Source organism: Ixodes scapularis, unplaced genomic scaffold (genome assembly GCF_016920785.2).
Source record: "Ixodes scapularis isolate PalLabHiFi unplaced genomic scaffold, ASM1692078v2 ptg001708l_1___fragment_3__unscaffolded, whole genome shotgun sequence".
NCBI lineage: Eukaryota > Metazoa > Arthropoda > Arachnida > Ixodida > Ixodidae > Ixodes > Ixodes scapularis.
Window position 1 is genome coordinate 196,493 of NW_024610188.1, and position 15,578 is coordinate 212,070.

The 15,578-nt window shown below is 45.4% G+C and overlaps 1 protein-coding gene across 1 annotated transcript in view; it reads left to right on the forward strand.

Annotated features, from left to right (window-relative positions):
• The first annotated feature begins 3,733 nt into the window (after positions 1-3,733).
• Positions 3,734-15,578, forward strand: part of LOC8024413 (kinesin-like protein KIFC1) — a 35,490-nt gene continuing 23,645 nt past the window's right edge. Inside the window, exons 1-10 of the mRNA XM_040223659.2 lie at positions 3,734-3,823; positions 4,250-4,347; positions 4,848-5,004; positions 9,033-9,179; positions 10,023-10,148; positions 10,786-11,064; positions 11,895-12,056; positions 12,702-12,840; positions 14,115-14,254; positions 15,091-15,240. Of these exons, the coding sequence (XP_040079593.2) occupies positions 3,734-3,823; positions 4,250-4,347; positions 4,848-5,004; positions 9,033-9,179; positions 10,023-10,148; positions 10,786-11,064; positions 11,895-12,056; positions 12,702-12,840; positions 14,115-14,254; positions 15,091-15,240 (1,488 nt within the window). The remainder of the gene's footprint in view (positions 3,824-4,249; positions 4,348-4,847; positions 5,005-9,032; positions 9,180-10,022; positions 10,149-10,785; positions 11,065-11,894; positions 12,057-12,701; positions 12,841-14,114; positions 14,255-15,090; positions 15,241-15,578) is intronic.

The following is a 15,578-nucleotide window of genomic DNA, read 5'->3' on the forward strand; positions in this document are numbered from 1 at the left end:
GAGCAATCCCGAAAAGGATGTTGAGGGCACCGACCCGCACAAATCGTCTGGACTGTCCTAGTTTGAAGCGTTCGGAGAGTCTCAAGGAGACGCTGGTGAGACGGTGTTGTTCTTTTAAAAAAGTTAGAGGTCATTCTTGTTAACTTGCATTAATTTGATCTCCGGGTTCTGCCTTCTCCACTATATAATATATCCGTCCTGCTAAAAAAGTAGCTAGTTGCATAAAATGCCAATTAAAACAAACTGCTAATTTGTTCATTATGAAAATAATTGTTGGAAACAATCGTCTCTTTAACACACGCCACTCGTATAGGTGTCGGTGGAATGTGAGCTGCCACGATGGCACCTAGGTAAGGTTTCAGCCTATAAATAACCTGGTGGCGAGTTCCACAATCTGATTGAGACCTGTTCTGGAGAAGGTGCTGTGTACCCCGTATTTCACCTGCAAGCTTCAAAATCTCCCCAAATGGTCGTAGTTAATCCTTAGTACTCCACTTGGGTGTGCCAGATAACCCTTTGTTAGTTGGCCATGTAAAGCCCTCAGATTTGAATTTAATGCATCTGCAACGCTTGGCTGTAACTAAAAACAGACACTGAAAGCGTTACGCCCATAGGGAACCATATGAAAGACTTCAGTCCCCCGGCAGAATTTAAACGCGCCACCTTGAGATTGTGAGCCATGTACATTATCGACTGAGCTAGCGAGGGACAGCATTTGCCCACGACACACTTGCTTTGCAGCGAAGCGGTGCAGTTCAGACGCCTCTCTTCCACCGTATAGCCATGGCTGCGAAGGCACGGTGGAAAGAGAGGAGAGCTTATCGAAAATTTAAGAAGTGTCAGAAGCAACAGGAAGAGCCTTCACAGGAGACCCCACCCCGCAGACTAACGCCAATAAGTGCAAGGCCATCAAGCATTTTGTGCTTATCAATTTCTGTCAACATAATCAAACATGCATTTTTTTATATCTTGGCTAGAGGGGGGCGGGGGGGGGGGGGGGCCTTGGTAGTTTTATCTTCATCAACCACTCTACAATCTCTCAAAGTTCGGAATAATTTTGGGCAAGCTTCTTCCATAAAGTATTCTCCTACCCCTGCTGGGTAGGAGAATACCACCAATCATTGCACGGACAACGGCAGCATTCTCACCTGTAACTCAGTGATGGCCTGGAAGTTAGAATATATATAACGTATTTCCCCATTTAGGCAATGCCACCTGACCTTCAGCCAAAGCTACAGGGGGCGGTTGCTGCCACCTCAGCCGCCACTGAGGCAAAACAAGTAATGGTCGCCAAGAAGCTCCTCCGGCGATCGAGATCCGCCTGCCCGGTCAGCAGAGCCCCACTGAAACTGGCGTCACCCAGGAATGGTCAGTGCGCATCTTTACTGCTGTAACTGTAGGGCTAAGACGCGCTTGCACCTGAGGTACTTTATAGATTCCAAGCCGTTTCTGATCGGTTTGACGTGTGGCGAGTCTCGTTTGCAGATATCAAGGGTGCCCTTGCATTCTTTAGGCACCCTCCCGAGCAGTAGGTCCAGGGGTAATCGCAGCTCGCATTTTAATGCAATGGCATGTCTGTTTTTCTCTGAGCTGGCATGTTGACTGCAATAGGGTACCATTGGCATTGGAGGATGATATATGTCTGAATGTCCAACATCAGAAAGATAAGAAGCTACTCTGTGTAAACAGGAGAAATGGTGCGTGTGCGTAAGGGTATCTAGAACAGACATTTTTATGTTGCAAATTGTTCCGCTTGCAAAGAATTCAGCTTCATCTTCAAACGAAAGATGGTCAGTTATCTTTTATGCTAGTACATACCTAATCATGACCACTATTAGAACCTGAATCTGCCAGAAATGCTGAACCAACCGTAACACCTGTAATCTAGAATAAATCGTCTCATTCTGTGCTTGAAAATTTGCCAGACGAGAGCCACACCCTCGTGACAGTGCGCTGTCCTGAACAAGTCTCCGACTGGTGTTATAGCGTCCTACTCCACCTATGCATCGAAATTGGTCTCGAAGTGGCAACAAATGTCAGAAAAGCACGACCGTCATGCTGTCGGATGTCCCGATCCTCATGGCTGCCAGCTGGCAGCAGAAGTTCCGGCAAAAAGCTCAAGCAATTGCGAGTTTTGCTGCCATTGCGGCGTGCCAACTAGTGGTAGCCGAAGCTTCTGTGGACTGTCAAGCTGGAAAGCGACCTACACCGACAGGCGTCTGCCACATCCACCCCCGCTGCTGTGACACCGCCAGAATCGCGGTCGGAGACAGCATGACACTTCTATGACGTCATGAGGCGGAAATCAAGATAACACTTTTTTGGACGCGGTAAACACCAGTTGGAGACGCGTTTCCGGCACCATAGTGCCAGTGCCTCTTGTAATCCACCATGCTCGAAATAGAAATAACTGGTGCCGTCTAGTAGAAAACTGTATGAGGATCCCCAGGGTAAAACAGCTGCATTTAATAGAAAGAAGAGCGAAGCTTCTTTGAGCGGACTTGGGGGTTAAATGTGAGCAGCATTGGGTACAAAAGGGACATTTCAAGTGTTGGGGGGGGGGGGGGGGGGGGGTCGATCGATCTAGGTCACCGAAGCTCAGTAGAGTCGGCAGGATCTAGCTTCTTTGAAAGAGGGAGTGGCCGTGCTCACTTGAGCACGAGCTCACATTTTCATACCAGAACGTCGTAAACCGATATTTTTTATTAATTGGTGAAATGCAGAAAAGCGTAAACAGTTCTTCAGCTGCAAGATGTTGAACAGCAGCCCTTGTTGCTTATGCAGCCCTCAAGGCCGGTGCTTCAAGCTCCAACGTCGTTTCCTTGGCTACCAAGCACAGAGGGATATCCGTAGCCCCCTCGGCTCCTAAGATAGAAGGCTCCGGCAGCTCTGCCGCCCCGGCACCGTCTGTAGCGGGCAAACGCAAGCCGTGGGACCTACAGGGGAGGATCAAGGACTTGACGGAGCTGGTAAGCTCTCTGGCCGAGGACAAGCACGAGCTGCAGATCCTTCACAAGGAAAAAGAACTGCAGGTTGGTAGCATATTGGTGACTTTCCGTTATGCTGTACTTTTCCGGGGTTACTTTAGCTTTTATATCTTGGAGAACTCCCATTTCCATTGATTATTGGTGCAGAAAACCTACCCCTGTATCGATAAGATAAAGAGTGCGGAAGCCTACGGACCTTATGAACAATGATGCACATACTGTACTTTGTTTACTCTTGAGCTGAGACTGCAGTCAAGGCCACAAGTGTGAGAGCACAAGATCGTCTTGGAAACGTTTTTCCGCAGGATGAGCGTTCGCTCTACAAAAACATGCCTCAAAGCAAGGGGCATTGGCTAGTTCACACCTGTGGCTTGGCTGCGGTCTGAGCTTAAGAGTGAACGCAGTGTAGGTGGTGATTCTGACACACAGTTCAAATTTGACTTTTGCTGAAGTTGTACTTTAACTTTCAAAACCTTTTGAGGTTCTGAGCACTTGGGTACACCTTTCAGTGCATTCTATACCTTTTTCTTTAGTAATTGATCCCTTCAAATCGGGAATGATGCCAACTGGATAAAGCAGGCTCGTTGTTAAAGCAATATTCATCTAGTATGACAACGCTTAATTTGTTGCATGACTTTTAGTGATGCATTCTTTTGCTGTCATCTCTTAGTATTTTTCATTGGGAGGGATTTTCTTTTTGCTTTGTTCCCGTAAAGGCTAAAGCTCCAAACTTGCCTAAATGCAGAATGCGGAATGACAGCATTTTCACTGGAGATTTAACCTTTAGCCATTATTGCTCAAACTTAGGAAAAGCTGAAATAATCGTCAAAACGCAGGTCAGCTGGTGAACAATCATAATTATGAATTAAAACCTTGAGACAAGGAAACAAAAATGGCTTATCTGAGGCCTTTTGGATAATTAAAACCTTTTGGTTAAAAAGTTTTAACAAAAACAAAGGGCTTATCTGAGACATTTTGGTTTTTTTCTTTTCTTTAAAAGGGTTTTAAGAATTAAAACCTGAGACAAGAGAACAAAAAGGGCCCTTTTTTGTTTCGTTGTCTCAAGGTTTTAATTCTTAATTGAGTAACGCCTCTTTCCTTGACCCGATAGATAAGTCTTTTCCGGAAGGTTGAAGGGCTCATCTTTCGGTACTCGACCTTGTACACCTTGCTTGTCTGTGGCTGTTTGCCCATTGCAACTAGACTTCCACATCAATTTTCTGTGTGCTGCCTTACAAGTCTTGTCTCCCCTCTGACTTCAGGTGGAAGTGCTCCTGAGGGACAACACGGAGCTGCAAGTGCAGCTAGAGCAGTTCAAGGGTCTGACCCTCGAGAACGACTCCCTCAAGGAGCAGCTCAGGTAAGAATTCGAAAGTGCTTAATAAACAGGCTCCGTTCTTATAATTTCACTGTGTGTGCTAATGTTGCTGTTGTAAAAGGTCCCTTTGTAACAGAGAAAAGTTCATTCCCGGTAGTGACACTTGGGAAGGCCCCAGTTTCTGTCATTTATTTCTATGCTTTCACAATCTTGGTAAAATTCGGTACGTTGGATACAGCTGCAGCAATTTAACGCCGTTTTTATCGAAAGGAGTGAAATCCGACTTTACTTCACGATGAAATAATACGCATCTCGTTCAACTTCCCTACCCAGTGCACTTTGTTGCCTTAAGGCATGCGAAGAACAAAGTAATAAGCTGATGTTCCGTTTTTCCCCTGATCCTGGTTATCTGCCTCTGAGCTTGTGACACTGTCAAAAATAACTATGTCCAACAGTGCAATGAATCGCTAATGTGAAGGAATGTGGAACACAATGGTGTAGTTGTACAATGTCGGAGGTGTCTGTCCTTTTTATCTTGGCAGGCTCAAGACAAGCGAGGTGGCAGAGTTCACCGCTGAGCTGGAGAGCACCATGACCAAGTTCGGGTTCTGCCAGAGAGAGAAGCAGTCCCTACAGGAGATGGTGTTTGACGTTATCGGGAACTATACAGGGCTACAGGTGGAACACTCGGCAATGCAGGTCTGAGATCTCCGTTTTTCTGCTTGCGGGTTGTTTTGCCGAGTACCCGAGGTATTCTGTCTCAGAAATGTACTAATGTCAAGAAATGCCCCTGGAGGTTTCATTTCTGTCATCGCTTACTCGAGAATGATGATTCCTCACACACCCAGACGCTCTTCTTTGCTTCATTGCTTCTGGTTAAGGGTGTTTTTTTCGCATGACTAAGCTGTCCGCTTCCTACTGGATGTATTGTATCATTACAAATACTTGCACCGTTTTAAATTGTAATTGTACAAATATTAAGACGGGGGAGTGCATTCTATTCACTCAAGATTATTGGGAGTTCGCTCAATACGAAAAGTTTTTTTTTTCAGTCCCTGTTCTAAAGCATCCTCGAGATATTAAAAAAAAATGGGTTGAATGAATTGCCTTCTGTCTATAGGGGCGAATTTATGTGACTAGAGCGTAATTTTTGCCATAACTTTGCTGCACACTGAATGTATTCGAGTGATTTTTCACGTCGTGAAAAACGGGCACAAACGATCCACCTTCAAGAGCAATATCCGTTACATTACCATGGGACTCTCTTGCAATGCTTTTCATTTACTGTTCTAAATAGCCTCGGTTTGATAGGTCTTCTCTCCACAAGCGCAGTCGATGGATGAGGGCTCCGAGTCATCCGCTCTTGCATCCGACCAGGATGACATGGAGTGGCAGACTCCGAGGCTCAAAGAAAAAAAAAAGACAGTGGTCCCTCCCAAATAACCGTTATTTTAGTATTCTCGATGTTTTCGTGGCCTCTCAAATTTTAATTTCACATTTTACCTTTTAGATAAATAAAGAAGTTGCATTTTATGCAGTAGAACTGTCGCGGTCTTTTACCATATATTGAGGACATTAATTATTTTGAACGATTTTCGGCATATTGTCCTTGCTTTACAAGATACCCATCTTCATGCACAACATGCACAGATTTTAAGGCGTCTTCAAGATTTTCGTAAAGATCGTCTAAATTCCGATTTCGGGGGCTTGGCAGTAATTGTGTGAGCGGGGTTGCCTGCTTTGAGGTCCCACTCTGCACACTACTAGAAGCCGTAGCGGTACGCTTAGTTTTAGATCGCCTTATAACGGTTATTCCTATTTATTTGCCTCCAAATTTTCTCCTGCTTCTCTGAGCTCCAAAGGCGTGTGGAACAACTTTATCAACCTTTTCTTCTTTTAAGTAATTTTAATGTGTGGCAGTACTCATCTCGACTCTCGAGGCAGAGAAATTTAACGTTTTTTATTATCTCAACTGTGTCTTTTTAATGGAAGTCTACATGTTTTTTAGTTCAGCTCACAATTCATTTACATCTATCGATTTATCTATTGAATCACCTTCATTACTGCCTTGTTTTTCTTGGCAGGTTCTTAATACCGCCTTTGGAAGTGACCACTTTCCTATTGTTTTAGAAAGGGACATTTGTCTTCCAACCTTTTTTTTAGAACGAATGCCTCGGTGGAAGGTGGACAAGGCAGATTGCTGTCTTTTAGTTGTAACACCAAGCTGGATACATCAGTGTTTTCCTCCATGACTTCGTATGAGGCCACATTCTGTGTGACAGAGCAGATAATAAACGCTGCTCAGAAATCAATTCCTCAAACTACCGGTACTTTAACCCGTAAGGGAAAACCTTGGTTAAATAAGTGATGTGTCTCTACGCGAAGAGAGAAATAGGGTGAGAAAAGTTCAGGCGGTATTCCACCTCAAGAAACCTGGTGGAGTTTAAAAAACGAAGCAAGAGCACGGTGGACTCATAAGCAAGCGAAACGGAAAACCTGGAGGAAAAGTGTTTTCTTTGAGCAGTTTTTTCCCGCTAAACAGGTCTGGGCTAGATTCCGGAAAATTAAAGGGGACTGCCGAGTTAAATATCCAATATCAACCCTTCCACTGCATCATGGAGAAAATTGGATAATGTTCTTTGGGAGTAGTTTTATTCTGTCCTGCTTCTCTAGCTATATTGATTCTTTAAAGTCCTTTAAATACCGTGCAAAGCAACGCAATATAATTACAACTGGTTCAAACACGGCATCATAAAATCAGCCTTTTACACAGTGAGCTAGATGGCCCTTCACGTCAAAAAGCTATCTGCTCCTGGACCTGATGGACTGCATTACGAAATGCTGCGTAACCTCTCTTTTGAATCCCTCAAATTCCTTAATTTCTTCGGTTTTTTGTGGGAAAGGGCGTGTTTTCTTGTGGCTTGGAACCAAGCACACATTATACCTCTCCTGAAGCCTGGTAGAAATCCCTCTCTACCTTCTAGTTTCCGTCCAATTGTTTCAAACCAGCTGCCTTGTAAAAACAGAAAAGACTGATAAACACATGGCTAATGTACATACTGGAAAATAAAATGTTGCATTTAAACCAGTGTGGCTTCCGCCAAGGACTATCGACCTTGGACCATTTGGTGCGCATAGAAAGTCATACGCGAAGCATTCGTAAATAAGCAGTCTTTTTTTACTTGGAGAGGGCCTACAATATGGCATGCAGGTATGAGATCCTCCAAGACCACCATGGTTATGAAATCCGTCACCGTATGCTGCATTGCATAATATTTTTCGACAAAAAACTCAATCACCCGTAATCATCCGACTTTCCATTCTTTACAAGGATCTAGATTTTGTCGCCTTTTTGAAAACAAGCAGTCTTGTGAGGTCCTTCAGTTTTCATGTCCGACGCTTCTGTCCCTTATTTTACATTTGCCTGAACGATGCTAATCTCTTGCAGAATGTACACTGTGTTGCCCCCTGGGACATATTGCCAGTTGTCTGGGACCGGACCTTTACTAAGTTTAGTATTCATAGTGTTTCAATCCTTGTCATTCAGCAGTAATCATCTGAGCTAGAGAAGAAATATGAAGGTCATGCCCATTTCTACACAAATATAGCTAAGACTTCATCATTCGTTGGCAGTGCCGTGCATTCTAATTCGATTTTCAGGAGTGAAACCTCTGAATACCTGTGCAAGTATATTCACATCATAACTTTATGCAATTTCTATGGCTATAGATTAAATTCTCCAGGCTAGAATAAAGCAAGCAGTCTTATTTGTAGACTCCCAAAGTGATATTATTGCACTATGCTGCTTAAAAGTTTCTAAAAATATGCTTGTGCAGCAACTGTGAAATAAACTTAATAATGATATGCACGGAGCTCTCAAAATACAATTTTGTTGGGTTTCCAGTCACATGAAAATAAAAGGAAATGAAGAGGAAAACAGACTCGCCACATCCTCGGGTAATATTCCACCATCCCACGCCAGTTGGCCTTACCAAGACATCCAACCTCTAATAAAGTCATCATGTCTCCGTGTACGGCAGTCGGAGTGGAAAATGCAATGTAAAAACAAACTTTATTTAACAAAGCCCTTGGGCTGTTGGAGAGCTCTTCACTCGCAGAAACCAATTTCATAAAGTTTTGTTATGTTATTTTCGCATTGGCCGCTCTTACATCTCACAAGCATCTTCATTGTAGAGAGGTTCATCCAGTTTTGAGCACTGAGGTGATGATATTGCCCTGATAAATGTTCTATGGGTCTGTTCAGATTTCGACACCAAACGTCGTTTCTATTTTCTGAATTTTTTCGCTTCCAAATTACATTCGATCCCACCCTTTTACTCAGATTATCCTCTCATCCCATTTGACAGTGTCTTACCCTTTATTGCCAATTCAGGCCTCATATACGAGATCTTATCCTACATAAATAGAATTTTTTTTTACATATTAGCTACATTGGCTTAATCTTTAAAATTTAGTTTGGTGCAGGATGGGCCCCGTAGCTGTTGCGCTATAAAGCCCACAAACATGGGTTTGGTATTTGAGGCCCTCGTAACATTGTCGCAGTCAAGGTGTGGATGCTCGTGATACACTCGGAGCAGTTTTCTTGATGCCTCTTCTCGTTCACTCTGCCTCCACGGGTGTTTGCTACAAATCTGTAGTTTCTTCTGTGCGTGTCACTGCCCCGTACTGGTGCAACCACTGTGCTGATGAGATGCGTCTGCTTGCAGTTGCTGCTTCAAGACGAGCAAGAGAAATGTGCACAGCTTGCAGACTCTCTTCGTCAGAGCCAGGAAAGGGAGGCAGAGAAGGGCCAGGAGCTGCAGGACGCCGATATGATACGTCGTGACCTGCATAACACGCTGCAGGAATTGAAGGTGGGTTGCACTGCGGCTTGATAACTCCGAGCTATGAGGTTCGGGTTTTTTGCCGAGATGAAGCTTTTTTTGCTCCTGCTCGATTCCGCAGATATAGATTGTCGCAACAAATCCAGCACATGAAGCACCATAAATTTTTCATCCACTTCGACGCGCCCTTCTACGAACAGTGGATGCACATCAGTGATCTCAGAAAACTGGATGGAATGAAACCTCTATAGCTAGTGCTCTCACTGGGTTTCTAGAAGCCCAGAGTTCAACAGGCTCACGAATTTTTTCAGCCATTTCCACCCTCAAGTTAGTTTCAGCACTATATTCAAAAATCTCGGCCATTCATGGATGCATACCGAAGCGCTCCCTTTTTTATTTACAAGGTCCTCTTCCGCGGACCTTGTTCATAAAAGGGGTTTTTCGGCTCTCAAGAAGAGGCTCTTCGGCTCTCAGTAGATAATTATACTGGTATTGGTATTTGAGGTGCTAATGTAGTGAGTTTTCTGAAAGCGACTTCACTAATGGGGTGGTTCTTTTATGTTAAGAAGCGTTCGCACCTCACCATAGATTATTCCTTCAGGTAACTCGTAATGAAGAGTGCTCACTATTGCAAGTTGTTTGAGAACTTTTGAATCTTTGTTTTGTAAACCTGTCGCGTCGGGAGTCGTCATGGTTGCAGCGTAACGATCGGAGAGCTGTTCCCTCGTGAATGTCGCTCAGCTAATCTGTTGGGCAGTTTGCGTGCCGGGCCGTTTGTTGTTAGAGGCAGAGGCATAGCTTTGTGCACTATCTGCATTCGTCATGGCGTACACTGACTATTGCATCATATTGGAATCTTGCGTTTCCCCTCAGGGAAACATACGTGTCTTCTGCCGGGTGCGGCAGATGCTTCCGTCGGAAGAGAGGGAGGGCGAGCGCCCGAGTCACATATCGTTCCCAGACGAGAAGACTGTGGAGCTGGTCAAGCCCGACACGGAGGTGAGTGCACCACTGGTATGTTCTAGTGAAATCTCTGGAATACACAATTATTAATGTGGGCAGTCTACCAGTGAACATAAAGGGAAAGGGGAAGGGAAAGAGCTGGCACAGCTAGGTACTAAAGGCATGAAATGACAGAATTTCAAAGAGCAATCTCTAGGAGAAAGTATTTTGTATATCTCGACATACTCAATAAAGCTGCTATGGGCAGGTTCCGCATTATGCCGAGACAGAGTATTGGATTCCTATAGTTCTTTCTATGACACTTGCTGCATTTATTAACCATGCATTGTAACAAATTGGAGCTCCTCCAAGTTGCCACTAGTGGTTGTAAGATGCGATAGTTTTGATATCATGTTACCTAGATCAAAAAAGTTGTGCGCTAAGCTTGTGCTGAGATCATGAATCAAATACACGAAAGAGTATAATGTCTTGTTGCTGACAGACTCCCACCTCTCGTTTAAACTTTTTACAGGTTTTTTCCTACTTGAGTTGAGTTACTCCTCAATCTTGAGCTCCCGCATCTTTTCATATTTCTTTTTAGCTCGTCTTTGATAAAACAAAGCCTAATTTTCCATAAAAATGCCGAGTAGCGTATTTGCGTGACCGACCGGTTGAGCTTCCTTTCTCCAAACAGATGGTGATGGCATTCCCCTTCGACCGGGTCTTCCCGGGTTCCGCGACACAAGCGGAGGTCTACGAAGAGGTGGCGCACGTCGTACAGTCTGCGCTGGACGGCTACAACGTGTGCATCTTCGCCTACGGCCAGACCGGATCCGGGAAGACCTTCACGATGGAGGGTCCGCCAGAGCTGGATTTGGGCTCTCCGAACGACTCGCAGCTGGGGCTGATCCCCAGGGCCCTCCAGCAGGTCTTTATGTCTGCGCAGAAGCTCCAGAGGACCCAGCACTGGGAGGCAAGTGGTTCTACGTGCTTAGCAATTGTAGGACCAAGTATTGTGTGTTTTCGTGTCCGTGGCATGTAATATTGATGGTGACGCCATGGTGTTCATAACAGTTGGTGTCTGACCGCGGTGCTGTAACGGTGACGAGTCCCAAAAAAAATTTAAACGAGGCAATGATGCACTTCCGTCCAACTTCCACTGTTCGATGTGTGGCAAAGCCCAAGCGCCATAACCAAGCATCTTGAACCCTAGTGCAGTCGAGCATTGCTAGTTCTCTTTCGGATATCAAATGCTTTCCTCGTTTTTTTTTAGTTTTTTTTTTAGCGATATTGCAGTGAAGGCTAAGAGCACCAGTTTCTTGCGCGAGAATGCACCTTGGCTACGCAAAAGTCTTGTGCAACAGCGCAGTGTCCAAGCAATTGGCTTGGCCTTCTAGCATTTTCTGCTGTGCATATCCAGGAGGAACGTAGTATAGCGCACAAAGTTATCGTGCATGTTTAAATAGGGCCTTCCTTTATGTAAATTCATAATTAATTGTGAAGAATATATGGGTGGGCCAATTTATGGATTTCTGTTGCATTTGTGGAACCGTAAGGCCAAATTGGGACTCCTAATGATGGTTTGGGTCGTCAGGATCGCCACGTGTGGGGGAAGCGTTCTTTTGGCTTTCGTTCAATGTTCCACACCTGCGTACGCCGTAGTTTGGTGTGATCTGAAAACTCTCTATCGAATATCTTGGCACAGCCAAACGATCCTTCACTCTTTACTCCCAGGCTCTTTACAATGAGCTGCACGGTTCGGAGCATAGGACCTGATAAGTGTTCCTTGTACGTCTTCTATAGTTTACGATGGTGGCGTCGTACCTGGAGATATACAACGAGAATGTGCGGGATCTCCTGTCGACGCACCCCCGGAGCAACCAGGCCAGCTGCCAGATAAAGCACAAGGACGGCTCCACGATGGTGACCAACGCCACCAGAACGACAGTTACTTCTACAGAGCAGGCAAGTATTGCCTTTGCTTGACCAAGGTCACCCGTGAAGTTTGTTTTTTTGGTGGTCTTCAGGGAAGCTTGGCAAATTTTGTTTTGGATATAGGCTCTGGTGTTGGCGAGTCTCCTCTATTTAGTCTCGTGAACCTTGAAACCCTAGTTACACTGCTCATACATCATTCAACAGACGGTGATCACTGCAGACATGTCAGAATTATCTGGTGACACACCTCAAGCATGTTCAAAGCATGTTTGCTTCATGCATATGTATGCTTCAACATGTCTGCAGAAAGTTTTTGTATGACTAATGTAACATGACTATCCATACAAGGAATAAACGCTCCTCAGACAGTGTACGCAGACAGCGTATTTTGTACGATGCCTTAGCAGTATGGACTGCGGCTTAAGTCTCTCTGCCTGAAACAGTTCTAAAGCTTCTCAACTTTAGCGGTAACACAAATCAGAGACGGTTTGATACGTCTGGCCTAGTCTCGCATAGCGCACATAAAAGTGTGCTAACTGCTTTCTAGTAGGAGTAAGCGGGTAGTTCCCTGTGGTCACTTCATTGTCTGACATGGGGTTCTGAGACGCGAGATATTTATTGTCGGAACTCAGTTACGGCAGATTTTATGATGGGACTTCTGCAACGCCTGTGTAGATCCACGAGCTGCTCCGGCGGGCTCGGAAGCATCGGGCTGTCGGTTCCACCCAGTGCAACGAGCACTCCTCCCGCTCTCACTCGGTCTTCCAGCTCCGCATCACGGGGACCAACAGCCGGACCGGTGTGGGTAGCCGAGGTGGGTGTTCCCCCCTGCCTTGTCGACCATGTATGGGAGGCGCAAATGCCTCGCTTCTGCTTTTCAGTGGTGGGCACAGTTCATTTTTCTTTTGTTACAGCCTCGCCCTTATAGCTAGCTATGGCTGGTTTGCCTAACTCACTAGGCAGTAACATGTTTTCTTCGAGGCTGTTTTTTTTAGAGTGCAGCTCTTAGGGGCCTGTTCCCGGCTTGAGCGCCGTCGGCGTAACCAAGGTCATCCCAAGGTCACGTGGCCCCCAAGGTCACGTGACCCCTCCCCCAGGGTCACGTGACCACCCCCCAGGGTCACGTGACCCCCCGCCGAGGTCGCGTGACCTCCCCGATGACGTCATCGTCACTGACGTCACCGGCATCGTCATCATCACTGATGACGTCATCAGTGACGTCACTGGTGACCTCACCGCCATCAGCATCGTCATCGTCATCATCACTGATGACGTCGACGGCATCGTCATCGGTGACGTCACTGATGACGTCACCGACATCCGCATCGTCATCATTGCTGATGACGTCATCGGAGTCCGCATCGTCATCGTCAATGATGACGTCATCAGTGACGTCATTGATGACCTCACCGGCATCCGCATCGACATCATCACTGATGACGTCATCAGTGACGTCACTGATGACGTCATCGTCATCGTCATCATCACGGATGACGTCATCAGTGACATCACGGATGACGTCATCAGTGACGTCACTGATGACATCATCGGCATCGTCACGTGACCCCCAGGTCACTTCACTCCCCTGTACCCTTCCCTCCTCCTCCTCAAGAGCTGCGCTCTAATTCGGTGTTACAGGGAGTTGTAAACGGCTTTCACTTTTTTTTTGTTTTTGTTTACTAGTACACAAAGGTGTTTAGTTTTTGGCAGAGCCAACTTCCTTCTGGGGCTATTAAACTTCGTTTAACTGCCCTAACTGTTAAGTTGTTAGCGCGTCTAAGAAAAGCTGCTAAACAAAGTTCAACAGTTTTTTTTCTATTATTCATACAATCTCCATCTTGCAACCACTACTGCTTCTTGAAACTTTTATTCCCGTTGACTAGTGTGCACGTCCGTCCTGTTTGTAGCATTCGTCTAACCAGTTCCAGATGACTTCTTTTTTATTGTGCAGTTCACACTTTTTCACTGCAAATGAAATGCTTTCCAAAAAGTGCCACAAATTAGGTGAGATAGTTGCTGAAGTTTGGGGCCTGCTGATGTCTGCTGCCACATAGCAATAATCTTCAATGCTGATATGTGTGTTTGCAGGCCTGCTAAACCTGGTGGACCTGTGTGGCAGCGAGCGACTGGACGAGTCCAAGGCGGAGGGTGCCAGGCTCCGGGAGACTCAGCACATCAACCGCTCCCTCTCGAACCTGGGCAACGTGATCCTGGCACTCTCCCAGAAGGTCGGCAATCTGTCTCTTTTAAGCAACCTCCTTTCTCAAAATGAGTTGGCTGCAGAAAGGCAACATTTTTGAAAAAAAACTGCAAGAAAATGAGCGCGTTAAGTCTGCTCTCAAGGGTTTTCCCTTGCTCCAAGTGCAGTTAGGACGCGAACATCACCCATAGGAATATACTGCTATATTGTAGTGTGTTGCAACGTAAAGTGAAGAGGAGCCTCTCCCACAGAACACTCGTCCAGGATGAGCGGCTTCCTTCACTCGGTATTTTCTCTGCTAATGTGGAAGGAGAGAAAGACTGCCTTTATTTGGTCAACTGTGTTATGAAACAAGCCAAAACTTAATTTAGGCGGAACTGTCATCATGGGAGCGCCAGAGAGAAGCTAATGCTTAAAGAAAACGGGGGTGCACATAGCGCTTGAGTTATAGTCTTTTATGGTGCTTCTCTCTACTATCAAAGTTTCGCCAGGAAGTCTCTTTACACAACTACTAACCATTCCCGACTAAACCATATCAGTACTTTGTGTTTTTACTATTGTTATTTTTACTCTCTCCCTTTCCTATTTTTGTCGTTTTAAAGTGTCAAAGTGTATTTTAGTTCTCGTCTACTATTGTTATTTTTACTCTCTCCCTTATGTAATGCCCCACCCGGGCCCTTAAGGATAAATAAATGAAATGAAATAAAGCACCAAACTTGTGCACTCTAGGGCGTGAACTTAACGCACCCATTGACGGGTTGCTCTGGGTGTCCTTTTTTTTTTTTTTAAGTGAACCGTAGTGTAAGTGTGGCGGTAAGGTCGTTGTTTTGAGCGTTGGTCGTTCTCCTTCCCTGGCGACTGCAGGCGAAGCACGTGCCATACCGCAACTCCAAGCTGACCTTCCTCTTGATGGACAGCCTGGGAGGGAACAGCAAGACCCTGATGCTGCTAAACGTCTCTCCGTGCGAGAAAAACGTGGGAGAGACAATTAACTCGCTGCGCTTCGCCACAATGGTATACATGCTTCTTTGAAGTTACGTTTCTCTATGGTTTTGCAAAGGTGTGACATGCCGTGTACATCGGGTGCCATGTCCTTCAAGATGTAGGTGACGGTTGTGCTAAGCTAAAAAGTGGTAAAACAAGTCAGTCTTGGTGTATCGCTGTTTTAAAATTCAGTTTTAAACTCCTTAACTGAATAGTGACCGATTGCCCCTCAACCCACACGCGCTCGACTGTACTGCACAGGTTGAAGAATGTTCTTGGTTCCTTGTACCCCTTTCCCTCAAAACAATCTTATGTCCAAAGCAATGACATAGCATATTTTATTAAATGTCTATGGCATTAGTTAATTC